Source organism: Propithecus coquereli, unplaced genomic scaffold (genome assembly GCF_000956105.1).
Source record: "Propithecus coquereli isolate 6110/MARCELLA unplaced genomic scaffold, Pcoq_1.0 Scaffold748, whole genome shotgun sequence".
NCBI lineage: Eukaryota > Metazoa > Chordata > Mammalia > Primates > Indriidae > Propithecus > Propithecus coquereli.
The window spans coordinates 879,386-894,273 of NW_012153596.1; the positions used below are offsets into that span (position 1 = coordinate 879,386).

General features: G+C 43.7%; 2 protein-coding genes across 3 annotated transcripts in view; one reads left to right on the plus strand and one right to left on the minus strand.

Moving 5' to 3' along the window:
- The window catches only part of TEX28 (testis expressed 28), a 21,119-nt gene extending 14,318 nt beyond the window's left edge, over positions 1–6,801 (minus strand). The window contains exons 1-2 of the mRNA XM_012662044.1: positions 6,790–6,801; positions 3,354–4,081 (exon numbers count right to left, since the gene is read on the minus strand). Of these exons, the coding sequence (XP_012517498.1) occupies positions 3,354–4,081; positions 6,790–6,801 (740 nt within the window). The remainder of the gene's footprint in view (positions 1–3,353; positions 4,082–6,789) is intronic.
- A 4,012-nt stretch (positions 6,802–10,813) lies between these two features.
- Positions 10,814–14,888, plus strand: part of TKTL1 (transketolase-like 1) — a 40,119-nt gene continuing 36,044 nt past the window's right edge. Inside the window, exons 1-2 of one of the 2 annotated variants that reach the window (XM_012662047.1) lie at positions 10,814–10,947; positions 13,858–13,975. In XM_012662047.1, coding sequence (XP_012517501.1) covers positions 10,814–10,947; positions 13,858–13,975 — 252 coding nt within the window. The remainder of the gene's footprint in view (positions 10,948–13,857; positions 13,976–14,888) is intronic. The other variant, XM_012662048.1, reaches the window with a different exon arrangement.

The window sequence follows — 14,888 nt, forward strand, 5'->3', positions numbered from 1 at the left end:
GCCCGGGCAACTGAGTGAGACTCCGTCTCAAAAAAAAAAAAAGAATTGAAAACTAGTGTTCACACAAATGCATGTACACGAGTGCCCATAGCCAAGCTTTTCACAACAGCTAAAAGATGAAAACAACCCAAATATCCATCTACTGATGGACAGATAAACAAAATATGGTCTATCCGTGCACGGGAATATTATTCAGCCATAAAAAGAGCGAAGTACTAATCCATGCTGCAACGTGGATGAGCCTTGAAAACATCATGTTCAGTGAAAGAAGTTAGACACAAAAGGCCACATATTATATGATCCCATTTACATGAAAAGCCCAGAACAGGAAAATTCACAGAGATAGAAAAGAGGTTACTGAATGCCTAGAGCTGAGGATAAGAGGCAATGGGGACTGACTGCACATGAGTCTTGGGGTCTCCTTTTGGGGTAACAAAAATGTTCTGCAACCAGAAAGAGGTGATGGTTGTACAACATTGTGGATATATGTAATGCCACTGAATTGTACACTTTAAAATGGTTAATTTAACATTATGTGAATTCTATCTCAATTTGAGAAAAGAAAGTCCTTGTCATAAATTTTTTTAATATAGTTACAGCCTCAGCATCCATTTTTAGGCTGCCATAAGTCGTCTGAAACCCAGACGTACCCTGTCACCTTTGGCCTAGATAAAACTCCCCCACCCCATCTGGTTGTTTACAATATAACCCACTTGTTCCTTGTCTCACTGACCCAAAAATCCAACACACTCCACAGCTGCTGACCATAATAAAACCTAATGTCCCACACAAGTGCCCCTTCCTATATGTTTTCTTTAAACCAGCTGATCCACAAGCCCTGCAGGAAAGCTGAATGTCTCTGGGATCTGTGAATAATAAATTTCTTCAGTTTCATGCATTTTCTTTTCACCTCCTCATTGCATCTCACCTGACACACACCCAAATCTAACTTTCCCACTGGTCAGGGTGCTTCTGGGGAGTGGTTATCTTGGCTTGTGGCCACTCTTGACAGAGACAACTCAGGACCAAATTAAAAAGAAACCATAACAATAAACCTACAACAGCCCTCTTGAAAGCAAACAGATTTAACTGTGATAAATGTTACATGACTTTCAGTTTGAAATCTCAGTTTGTGATGTGCCAGAGGAGACTCGACAATCACGGGGGCCTGAGTGGTGGCCACACAGGTGTGGTCACTGAGTAACACTTCATTGAGCTGAATACATCTGTCACATGTGCTTTTCTATGTCTGTGTCTAGCTCACATAAAGGTTTTGAAAAAGATTTTCAGGAAGAACGTGTTTTAAAAATGCAATAAATTCCTGTGTCCCCTGCACCTCTCAGGGAAGCCACATGGCCAGGGTATTAGGAAATGCTCTCAGGTCTGCACTTACCAGTTGGGTGGCCTGCACATGCCTCTCAGAGACTCTATTTCCTCATCTATAAAGTGGGCATCTGAAGACTACAGGAGGACAATGCTACTTGACCTTCTGCCCTGGCTCAGCTGTGAGCACATGCTAACAGTGAAAATCATCTTCAGGCCTCTGTCCATTCCTCCTAGGAAATTTGAGCCCTGTAGACCTGCTTTTTCGCTTGGGATATGTATTGGTCAGGGTAGGCTAACTGCTGTAGCAAACAACCAGCAATCTCAGTGGCTGAACACAATAAAATTTACTTCACACTCACGTCGCAGTCGTTGGTGGGGGGTACTGGGTCAGAAGTGCAAGTTCGTAGAATTCACACCAAGAGTCTGAGAGAAAGAGAAAGAGAGAGAGAGGGAGAGAGAGAACGAGAGAGAGGTGTTGTCCTGCTCCCTCACAGGGGGGATGCAGGGGATGCACCCCCTGCATCAAGAGGCCAGCTGAAAGATTCTGATTTGATAAGAGTTAACAGTTCATCTGAGCACAGCAGTCCCATGGGCCTGTGCAGTATGGAAATATACAGGGATATGTGTAACTGCCACCAAACTCTACTCTTGCTTAATACAAATCTAACTTTGTAAATGTCATTTCAACAAAGAGGTCTTTAATGTTCCTAAGATTTTAGATTTGGTTGCCATGTCCTATAAAAAAAAACCTCCAAAAGAAATCTGTAATTCTTGGCCAGGTGAGGTGACTCATACCTGGAATCCTAGCACTCTGGGAGGCCGAGGTGGGAGGATTGCTTGAGCTCAAGAGCTAGAGAGCAGTCTGAGCAAGAGTGAGACCCTGTCTCTACTAAAAACAGAAAAATTAGCTGGGCGTGGTGGCACAAGCCTGTAGCCCCAGCTACTCAGGAGGCTGAGGCAGGAGGATCGCTTGAGCCCGGGAGTTTGAGGCTGCAGTGAGCTAGGCTGATGCCACGGCACTCCAGCCTGGGCAACAGAGAAAGACTCTATCTCAAAAAAAAAAAAAAGAAAAAGAAAAAGAAAAAGAAACCTGTAATTTTGACTGGTTATCTCACTTGCTAGTGTAAGTAATGTTCTTCAGCTACGCTTTATGAATTCTTAGGCCATGCAAACGCTGGGAAGCTTTCCCTGGGAAACTGAAGAGGGTGATTCCTGCTCACCTCTTCTCCCACATACATGTAGGCACTAAAAGGACTGCAGAGTTCTTATTTTCATGAAAACGCTGAGAATCTTGGCTCACCTAAGGGAATTCCCCACTCCTTTTCCAGGCAGCTGGAAGGAGTAGCATTCATTAGCCATAGACTGCGGTGAGGAGGAGAGAATGTGGCGCCCCTGAAGGGCAGTGGGAACTCAGAGAAGGGTCCCATCAGGAATGGAGAGGACCCTTTGAGAGATGGGGTTTGCCTTTTTTTTTTTCTTATTGGTGGGCCCTAGTCTTGTCTTAGAGGAAAATAAAATCGAGCCACTGCACTGTGGGGACAAAGCATTCACCAGAAGGCAGTCATCTTCAGAACAAATATCTGATACTTGACCTTGTACCCCAGCTCAGCTATAAGCACAAGTGAAGAGATCCAGGCTGGTAGGGTGACTCGAGTCCTGAGTCAAACCTTCCCAGCTGAACAGGACCAGAGGTATCTGGGGGACGCTCGCCACCACTGCACTATCTCCTGCCACCGTAGAGCCAGGGCTGGTGACTCTGTGCAGCCGCCACCACAACCACCCGGCAGGAGCCACAGAGCTGAAGCCTCATTTGCCAGCAAGGGACAAGGCAGGCGTGGAACCACAGGAAGAGGACCAGCCCGCTCCACTGCAGGACCCACTGGCCCTTCTCTTCCCACTACCCCTCACCCTGACTCTCTAAGCCCAAGCCTCAGCTCCCTTTCACCCTCCCACAGATGGGTCCTGGGGGCTGTTCCTCGCCTGCTTCCATCCCCAGAGCCAAGGCAGGAGAAAGGGCTCCGCCTCACCTGCATTTCTCCTCCTGAAGGGACTCCAGCGACACCTGCAGGTCTGTCAGATATTTGTCCTTTAGGCTCTGATAGGACACCTTGAGGCTGATGTGGAACTTCTTGACTTCTTCCACCTCTTCCTTCACCTTCTGCAACAGCAGGTTTCGTTGCTGAGCCACACATTTTGTCTCTGACAACTTCCCCTGTTGCAAGCCCAGGAAGTGACTCTCTAGGGTGAATTGTCCGATGACATCGGGCAGGTTGGTGGGCAGGCAGTCTTCCCTACCCGGCTTGGGGGACTCGGAAAATGAGGCCTTCTCACTGGGCTGCTCACGGTTGTCCAGGTTACTTTCTGCTGTCAGCACTAAGCCTTTGGGCCTGCATCCTTCCTCCAGCTCCTGGAGCTGCTGGTGACACTGGCGTAGCCTTCGCTCAATCTGGGCGATGGTAGCAGAGGCACGCTGGTTTACCTTCTCAAAGGCCTGCTGGATGTGCAGGGCCTGGTGCCGGTCTGCTTTGGACACCAGCTTGAGGTAGCCCACGGTGTTTTCATCCCGGACGGCCTTCTCCACTCTCAGCTGCTCTGACAGGTAGAGGATGCGGTGCTTGACGCCATCCTGTAAGTTCCGGGCAAGCTCCCTGTCCGAGAGGCTGCAGTGGCCACTGGGGCCATCTTCACTGGACAGGGACCTGCATGAAGGCACATTGGAGGGGAGGGTTGCACTTGCGTGTTTGGTGTATTCTGCCTGCATATGGAAACAAGAAATCATAAAATAGGTACTCTGTGACCTGCAAATAGTAGCAGAATTGGACACATCATGACTTCACTCCATAAAAACACACATATGGGCCGGGCACGATGGCTCACGCCTATAATCCTAGCACTCTGGGAGGCCTAGGCAGGTGGATCGTTTGAGCTCAGGAGTTCGAGACCAGCCTGAGCAAGAGCTAGACCCCATCTCTACTAAAAATAGAAAGAAATTAGCTGGACAACTAAAAATATATAGAAAAAATTAGCCGGGCATGGTGGTGCATGTCTGTAGTCCCAGCTCCTCGGGAGGTTGAGGCAGAAGGATTGCCTGAGCCCAGGAGTTTGAGGTCGCTGTGAGCGAGGCTGACGCCACGGCACTGTAGCCCAGGCAACAGAGTGAGACTCTGTCTCAAAACACACACACACACACACACACACACACACACACACATGCATGAATATTTATGAGACAACATTCGTGCATTTGAGATGGGGCCAATGCATACTGGGAGGTCAAGTTCATCCTCTGGGCTCTTCTCCCCTCCTTTTCAGCATCTGACTCCTTGCTCTATGGGTGTACCTTACTACCTACAACCCTCAGATGGCTAGAATCTCCCCTCCACAACTGCCCTGCCTGTTCTTGGACCTCTCCCTCTATTTTCCCTTTCAAGAATTACCAACTGTGATTCTCATTTATAAAGAACTGTTCTTGTAAAGTATGGAATAAACTCATTCCCATTAACCCATATGGCTTGTCATACTGTGACTTCCAGAGAAATTTGCATCCTAACAGGTTCATTCGTTCATCTGATCATTTACTCAACACATATTTCTTGAGGGCCTACTATGTGGCATAGAAGCCAGATACATTCCTTGCTCTCATAGCGCTGACAGCCCAGGGTGGAAAAGTCTATTGTAACACAAAATAATGAGTCTCTCACATGGCGAGGAATAATATTGCCTTTGAGATAGAGCCCAGTTCAAATCCGGGATATACCACCCTGAGACCCTGAGCGAGTTAATAAACCACTCAGAGGCCCAGTTTTCTCACCTCTAAAACAAACATGGCAACAGCAACATAGCTGGAGCCCAATGGACCAGGGCAGAGTAGGGGACAAGGATCTAGAAGAGGAAGGTGGGGCCAGTTCAGGTGAAACCTCTGTTCTGTTTCTTTCCTTTTTTTTTGAGACTGGGGCTCACTCTGTCATCCAGGCTGGAGTGCAGTGGTATGATCATAGCTCACTGCAACCTCAAACTCCTGGGCTCAAGCAATCCTCTTGCCTTAGCCTCCTGAGTAGCTGGGACTACAGGTGTCGACCACAATGCCCCACTAATTTTTTAAAAATTTTTTGTGGAGATGGGGTCTTGCTTTGTTGCCCAAGCTGGTCTTGAACTCCTGGCCTCAAGTGATTCTCCCGTCTCAGTCTCCCAAAGTGCTGGGATCACAGGCATGAGCCACTGTGCCCAGCCTTGTTTCTACTTTGAAACTATAAACACCTTCGCAACAGTTTGCGATCTGAAAATGCTCTCCCAGTGGCAAGTCAGAAGTGATTATGTTGTAATAGACAGTTTGGTTCTGGGTATTTTATGTACTGTAAGTAAATTATACCTTGATTAAAAAAACACAATATGATACCACTACACACCCAGCAGATTGGCCAAATTTAGGCAAACAATAATAAGTGTTGACAAGGATGTGGAGCAACAGGAATTCTCAATCACTACTGGTGGGAGAGTAAATTGGTATAACTACTTTGGAAAAGCATGTGGTAGTATCATAAAGTTGAAGACATGCATACTGAATGATCCAGCATTGCATTCGTAAGCAATATCCCCAGGAGACAGGTACACTAATGTTCCCAAAAACCAACTACTAGAAACAACCCACCTGCCTATCAACAGTAGAATGTGTAAGGAAACTGTAATATATGCAACAATATACAACTGTACAGCAATGAAAATGAACTACATCCTTGAAAAGCATGAATCAATTTCACAAGCATAATGTTGAAGAAGCCAAACAGAAAATCCATATTGTGTATGATTCCATTTATATAAATTCCAAAAGCAGGCAAAACAAAATGATTTTATGTAGAGATGCCTACACAAGCAGTAAAGCTATACAGAAAAGCATGGATGTTAGTAGCATAAACTTCAGGATGATGGTTTCCACTGAGCTGGGAGAAGGGAACCGTGACTGGAGAGGACACCTGGAGGCTGGGTGCTTGCCTTGAGTACTAGTTAAATGTGTGTTCATGTTATCATTATTTCTTAAAATATATGTTGATGTTTTCTGTACCTTTATGTACTTATGTCAGATTTCATGGTTTAAAAAATTTTTAAATGTTCAATAGATGTATTTAGTAGCAGATTAGATATGACTATTAGTAAATTGTACAACAGAGCTAAAGAAAGTATCCAGAATGCAGCACAGAGGCTCAAAGAAATAGAAAATTTGAAAAATAGAAGACATGGAAGATAATGTGAGAAGGTCTAACAAAAATCTAATTGTCATGCCAGAAAGAGAAGATAGAATGAAATAGCAGCAATATTTTAAAAGATACTCCCTAAGAACTTTCCAAAACTGATGAAAGACACAAATCCACAAATTAAAAAAGTCCAATAAATCCCAAGCAGGAAAGACATAAATAGGTCCATACCTAGACATGAGATCTTAAAAGCAGCCAGAGATAAGCTGATTACCTTTAAAACCATTATTTTTAGACTTCAAGCTGACTTCTCAATAGCACCAATGAAATCCAGAAGACAGTTGAATAATATCTTCAATACACTGAGAGAGTAACTGTCAGAGAGGGGGAAAAAAAAGTCACAAAGAATCAGAAGTCAGAGTACCTTCAGACTTTCAAGCAACAGCATGGCGGAACTAGAAGACGATAAACTAATGCCTTCAAAATTCTGAGGAAAAAAATGATTTTCCAACCTAGAATTCTTCACCCAAACTGTCAACTTATGAAGTTAGACTGGAAACATTTTCAGACATGAAAGAACTCAAATAGTTTACTTCCTCTACATTCTTCCTCTGGAAGCTACTTGAGAAAGTGTGCCACCAAATCAGGCAGTATTCTAAGGAAGAGATGGAGATGGGATCTAGGAAACAGGGGACCCAAGCCAAAAGAGAGGCAATCTCCAGGACGATAGGAGAGCCCAGGCTAATGGCTTGGCAGCAGTCCTGGAGAACAAGTCAAAAGGCTCCAAGACAGCTCCAGGGAATGAAAACTACTAGAATGCCAGACATCTTTGAACATATGCATAGGAGATTTAGACAATTGGGGGAAGTCTCGAACTAGTCATCAGTAATAGAGAACAAGCAAAAAGGGGGTGACTCCAGGGAAAACAAAAAGTTGGGCGAGAAAGGAAGAGCCATCATAGTCATTACTCAGTTGTGCCTAATGTTTTCATGGATTTAATAATGTAAACACCACAGAACTATGTAACCAAAATCATTGTACACAGGACCGGAAGGATGGGGAACAGGAAGCGTGTGTTCGTGGGGGCAGGTGAAAGAGCTATATCATCATCTTTTTTTTTTTTTAATAGAGACAAGGTCTCACTCTGTTGCCCAGGCTAGAGTGCAATGGGGTCATCACAGCTCACTGTAACCCCGAACTCCTGGGCTTAAGCCAGCCTCCTGTCTCGGCCTCCCAGGTAGCTAGGACTACAGGCACCTATCACCACACCTGGTTAATTTTTAAAATTTTTGTATAGAGAGGGTTTCGCTATGTTGCCCGGGCTGGTCTCAAACTCCTGGCCTCAAGTGATCCTCCCACCTCAGCCTCCCAAAGTGCTGGGATTACAGGAGTGAGCCACGGTATCCAGCCATCAACATCTTTTATAGTGAGAAATCAATTCGTAATTGCTAATATGTATTTAAAAAACAAAGAAATAGCACTATAAGCAAATTATTTAGAGAATTGGAGGTAAATACCAAAAGAAACAGCTAAAAGCATTGAAAGTGGTTTATTCTGGGAAGTGGATAATTGGGTGGTTAAGGGCCAAGGATTGCTACTTTTTTTGTAATAACCCTTATAGAACCACTTAACTCTTTGAACCAGTGGTCAGCAAAGTATTCCCCAAAGGCCCTCTGCCTGTTTTGTATGGCCTATGAGCTAAGAATAGTTTTTACATTTTTAAATTGTTGGAAAAAATCAAAAATAGAATATTTCATGACATGTGAAAACTATGTAAGATCCAAACTTTAATGTCTATAAACGAAGTTTTATTGGAACACATCCACACTCATTCATTTAGGTATTGCCTATGGCTGCTTTCATGTTACAACAATGGCTGAGTTGAGTAGTTGCAACAGAGACCATGTGGCCTAAATTATTTACTATCTGGCCCTTTACAGAACAGTTTGCTGACTCCTGCTTTAAACTATATTCATGTATACCATTGATAAATGTAAGATCTAAGTAACTGTTTAAAAAGCAAGTTGTAAACAGGGAAAATAAAAGTTTGCTAATGACTTATTCTGGGGGCAATTTTATATTAATAGATACAATTTTATATTAATAGATACAAAATTCAAAATTGAGAGAAAAATATATTGGTGAAAAAATTAAAAGCAACAGTAGAAGTATAGAATCCAGATATGTACATAGCATCCAAATAACCAAGGTGGGGGGAATGGAACTTGATTAATCCAACAAAAGGAAGAGAAGGAAGAGCAAAGAGAAATAGGACCTCAGGATAAACAGAAAATATAAAATAGGATGCCAATAAGATGTGATTTTAATGGCTATATGCTATATTCTTGAGAAGACTCAGTATTGAAAGACATTATCCCTCTACATAGTAACCTTCCATGAAATCCCAATTAAAAACCCAGGGGAAATGAATGCCTCATGAATCTTAAATTAGCTGATTCCAAAGTTTATTTAGAAGAGAAAATGCAAAATAATAGCTACGAAAATTTTGAAAAAGAATACTAAACATGGTATTGGGAAAATGGACTACTTCAAAAAATATTAAGTTAGAGTGCTACTTTATATTTTATACAATAATAAAGTGCAGACAGAACAAAGAAATATAAAAAGCAAAACTATAAAATTATTACTAGGACGTAATAAGAAATGTTTTTATAATCTCTGGGTGAAGAAGAGCTTTCTAAGCAAGACTCAAACCAAAATGCCATAAAGAAAAGATTTACATATTTTATTACATAAAATATTTCAAAACCTTCTGCACGGAGAAGAAAACCCAAAGTTAAAAAGAAGCAACATTAGGGTTTGTTTTTTTCTTAAAAATAAAGTATCTCCTTTACCATTGAAAAATGCAACAGAATGAGAAAAAAGACTTGGACTATCTCCAATACATAAGTGGATAATCAACATAATATATAAAGGACTCCTACAAATTTGTAAACTACAAACAAATAATCCGATATAAAGACATAAAAGGATAGTAATGGATAGTTCAGACAGGTTGAAATACAAAAAAACCTGCCCAACTGCAAGGTGATCAGGGAATGCTAAGTGAAAGCGATAATTGCTATTTTTTCATCCATCAGAATGCCAAAAATGAGAAAGTCTAACAAAATCCGGTGTTGATGAGGATGCAGGGAAATGATCACTCGTATACTCTGCAAGTAGGAGTATATACAGGTTCAGGGTTTTTGATGAGCAATTAGGCAATATCTATTAAAATTTTAAATGCACATACCCTTTAACCCAGCAAGAACATGGGAACCTAATGGCATTCAAGTCACACTCTGGGAATCTCATGCAGGAATTTGGCATTTTCGAACTAAGATGCAGCACTTGGGCTCCCCAGTGGTTGAACTTGGGTATATTGTTGTGGAGATGGTGTCTCTTAAGGCAAAGTCAGTTCCAGGAGCTCACTCCAGTCAGGCTACCAAGTCACATTACAGGCTGGCATTAGGCTAACGCCACCTCAACAGGCACACGGAGCTTGGAGCTTGCTGTACAGAATGTTCTAGAAAAGAGGCTGGGCGCAGTGGCTCACGCCTATAATCCTAGCACACTGGGAGGAGGAGGCGGGAGGACCGCTTGAGCTCAGGAGTTCCAGACCAGCCTGAACAAGAGCGAGACCCATCTCTACGAAAAATAGAAAGAAATTAGCCGGTCCTGGCGGTGCCTGCCTGTAACCCCAACTACTGGAGAGGCTCAGGCAGGAGGATCACTTGAGCCCAGGAGTAACAGTGAGACTCTGTCAAAAAAATAGAATGTTCTAGAAAGGACGTTTCTAGAACATGCTGGGCTGGCATCTGCTAAGAAGCCCACCTAGAGCCTGGGCTGCTATGGGGGAGGGGGTGGCCATCGGCCCACTTTGAAATTCCACCTTTATATATCGCGATAAAATGAGCGCAATGGTAACTTCACTGTTGTAACTACTTTCAAGTGTGTACTTCGTCCCATAAGTACATTCACCACATTGTACAACCACCGTGACCACCTAGTTCCAGAACTTTTTTACCATCCCAAAGGAGACCCTGTGCTCTCTGGCAGAGGGAAACCCCTTAGCAACTGACAGCCTGAGAAAAGACAAAAAGAAATGGAATTATTCTTAATAATGTTGCACGTGCAAGTGACAACTATTTAAGTGCATTGAAGTGGGCAGCGGAGGGATCGGCGCGGAGGGATCGGCGCGGAGGGATCGGCGCAGAGGGATTGGAGCGGAGGTCACGTGACAGCTGCGCAGCGCGCCCAGCCACATTTGTTCTGTGGACGCCGACGCGATCACGGCCATGGCCGACGCCGAAGGGAGCACTGCGATGGCGGACGAGGCCAGGCCCGACGAAAGGACGGTGCAGGTGCTTCGAGACTTGGCCAACCGCCTGCGCATCCATGCCATCAGGGCCACGTGCGCCTCAAGCTCTGGGTAAGTTCCCTTCGTCTAAGCTCGTGTCGTGTGGGGCAGCGAGGCCATAGAATAAAGGGAGCTCGGTGGATTTGGTCGTAGAGGACTTATCTCTGGCCTTCGGGGTCCAGCCACCACCCTTCGACGCTCTGGAGGCACTATCCCCGCCAGCCTAAATGGCCAGCCTGTGCTTGGGTGCCCGCCCCTTGCTCCCCCCGCAGCCGAGGCTCTGGAGGTCCCCACAGCCTTACCCATTAGCAGAGAAGAATCCAGATCTGAGTCGGACGGCTTGGCGATGTCCCTGGGATCAGATCGGGCTAGCTGTGGTTTGCATCTTAGCGGGGAGCGAGGCTTCCTGTGCAAGCAGTTGCACTGGGTGCCAGGGGATGAATGAGTGACCCTAATCCAGGACTTCAGGGTAAAAGAAATTAAAAGAAAGTGGTCGGCGGGTAAGACTCGGAGCAAAAACGAGTTGTTGGATTTGCTAGTATCTTGTGGAGGATTTTCGCATCAATATTCATATGGGTTATTGGTCTGTAATTTTTTGTAGAGTGTCTGGCTTTGGTGTCGAGGTAATGTTGGTTTCATAGAATGAGTTTTGAAGTGATCCCTCAATATTTTGTAAGCGTTTGAAGAGGATTGTGAATTCTTTTTTAAATGTTGGGTAGAATTCACCACTGAGGCCATCGGGTGGAGAGCTTTTCTTTGTAGGAAGTGGTTTTTTGTTTGTTTGTGTTTTTTTGTTTTTGTTTTTTGAGACACTCTTACTCTGTCACCTGGGCTAGAGTGCCGTGGCGTCAGCCTAGCTCACAGCAACCTCAAACTCCTGGGCTCAAGCGATCCTTCTGCCTCAGCCTCCCGAGTAGCTGGGACTACAGGTGCCACCACCACGCCCAGCTAATTTTTTCTATTTTTAGTGGAGACGGGGGTCTCGCTCTTGCTCAGGCTGGTCTCGAACTCCTAATCTCGAGCGATCCACCCGCCTGGGCCTTCCAGAGTGCTAGGATTACAGGCGTGAGCCACTGCATCCGGCCATGTCTGGAGTTTTTTGATTACCACTTCACTTCAATCTCCTTGCCGTTAATAGTTGTAAATCAATTTACATTTTATTGTTGTGATTAAGTCATATAGGGTTTTGTGTTCCAGGAATTTATCTATTTCTTTGAGGTGAACCCTTTTGTTGGCATACAGTTACCATAATACACTCTTATCTTTTTTATTTATGTAGAAGCGGTAGTAATGTTCCCACTTTCACTTCTGATTTCAGTTGTCTTCTCTGTTTTTTACTTAGTTAATCTAGCTAGTTTTTAAAATCTTTTTTCAAAAAACCAACTTTGATTTCATTGATTTTTTTTTCTCTATTGTTTTCCTAGTCTCTCTCATTTATTTCTGTTATAATCTTTATTTTTTCCTTTCTTCTGCTACCTTTAGGTTTTGTTTTTTCTTTTCCTAGTTGCTTAAGTTGTAAAGTTAGGTTATTGATTTGAGGTGTTTTTTAAAAATGTGTTTACAGTTATAAATTTCCCTCTTTGGCTGGGAGTAATGGCATGTGCCTATAGTCCCAGCTATTTGAGAGGTTCACGTGGGAGGATCACTTGAACCTAGCAGTTAGAGACCAGCCAGGGCAACATAGTGAGACCCCATCTCTACAAAAAATAGAAAAATTACTGGGGCGTGGTGGTGCACACCTGTAGTCCCAGCTACTCAGGAGGCTGAGGCAAGAAGATCGCTTGAGCCCAGGAGTTTGAGGCTCAATGAGCTATGATGATGCCACTGCACTCTAGCCCAGGTGACAGAGCAAGACTGTCTCAAAAAAAAAAATCCCTCTAGGCACTACTTTTGCTACATCCCAGAAGTTTGGGTATCTTGTGCTTTTGTTTTCATTTGTCTCTAAGTGTTTTCTAATTTTCCTTGTGATTTTTTTTGACCCATTGGTTGTGTGTTGCTTAATTTTCACAAATGTATGAATTTTCCAGTTTTCCTTCTGTTACTGATTTCTAACTTCATCCCATTGTGGTCAGGGGAAATATTTAGTATATCTCTCTTTGAATCTTGCCCTGGAGCCTGGGCTATGATAGTAAAAGGACAGTGAACGTGGTTAAGACTCATATATTTTTGAAATATTGTTACCTGTTTATTTTGCTCCTTTCACCCTAAAAATTAGTAACAGAGGGTTGCATTTTCTCAAGGGATCTCTATGGCTTTTAAATATAAATCATCCATGTGAGGGACACTTGCAAGGTAAAAGGTTTAAGTCTCTGTTTTCTTTATTGTGAAATTTGAAATGAGATTATTAACGTGAATGAACTAGGCCTAAAATCTTATTTTTCTAACAGTTGGGGCAGGACTCCAGGGATTTGATTTTGTCCTGTCCCCTCCCCCTTTTTAATTAATTAGGCATTGGCTGGACTCACATGCAGGCTGATTTTTAAGAACAGTAGTTATTTTGGTGGCATTCAGAAAGGGCCCGAGTTAATTGACTATGAGAAATTTCTTAGTCTTTTACCATTCACTTCTTAAAAGAAATGCATTTTAGGTAGTAGGATGGGACTTCATGGTGTTTCTCATTAGCAATGCTTCTTAAGTTTTCTCAGCAGGTGAAGTACTGTAAATGAATTCAAACAAGTGGAAGAATACTCAGGTTGGAGTCACAGTGAACTTGCCCCAAGTGCAGGATGTTCCATTGATAGAAGGGGGCTGGTCTCAGAGCATCTTGCTATGTGCAGGGAGAGAGGTCATGAGGTTACTGTGCTTTAAAGTGTCCTTCAAAGCCATGAGCTCGGAAAGCTGTGGCCCTGCACCCCTTACCCTTTCTTCCTGGGCTGGGAGAAATGACTGCTACTTCTGGTCTGAGGAGACCATGTGCTGAGGCAGAGTCCCTAGGAAATCACTTGCCTGTGAGAAATGACCTGTGTCATGCTTGCCTTTCAGCCACCCCATGTCATACAGCAGTGCTGCCGAGATCATGTCTGTGCTGTTTTTCCACACGATGAGATATAAACAATCAGACCCAGAGAACCCGGACAATGACCGATTCATCCTCTCAAAGGTATGTCAGCAGGGGAGCCCAGGGCTTGATCCAGTGCTTGCTTCTTAAGCCCATTTTAAAAAGCCACCATGTAGGAACAAGGCCTGGAATGGACGCTGTTTGTCATTGTGGTTCTTCCTTTTTTATATCGTAAAGATCTAAAAGGTGTTCTAGTGAGGACCACTTGAAGCCATGTAGCTTGTGTAGCTGGAAGGGTGGCTTGTGGCAGCAGGTGTGCTTCCTTTCCTTTGGTGGTACCCTGCCTCACCCCACCTCACACTGAAGCCCCCCTCAGTAGGGTTATGCTCCTCCCATCCTCTGGGCTGCCTGGACAGAGGCGGGCCACCTCAGTGGATACAACTTGCTGAGCCTGAGGAAAAGTGAGTATGACTTGGAAGGACATCCTGTCCCTATCAGTCAGCTTTTCCTTCCGTTTGTCTGCAGATCTGGCCTGAAATTGATGGGGTACCTTCTCATTAGACTAGGTATAAATACCAGGTACCTCATGATGTTAGGGGACAGGAAAGAAAAGGAACCTTAAAAACAAGGTCAATCTGAAAATGTGTTGCTGGTTTGATGCCATCTGAAAGTATGCTGTGTCCTGAAGGAAATCACTTAAAACCTGGCTGGTACAGCACCATGTCCAAACAGAAATATCAGATTAGGAAGTAGGGATAGTTAATGAGTGCAAAAATATAGTTAGATAGAATGAACAATGTTTGATAGAACAACAAAGTGACTATAATCGACAATAAGTGAGGGTGTACTTTAACTAAAAGAGTGGAATTGGAATGTTCCCAACACAAAGAAATGATCAGTGCTTGAGGGGATGGATACCCTGATTACCCTGATTTGATTAATTCACATCATATGCCTGTATCAAAACATCACATGTACCCTATAAATACATACAACTATTATGCACCTATAATAA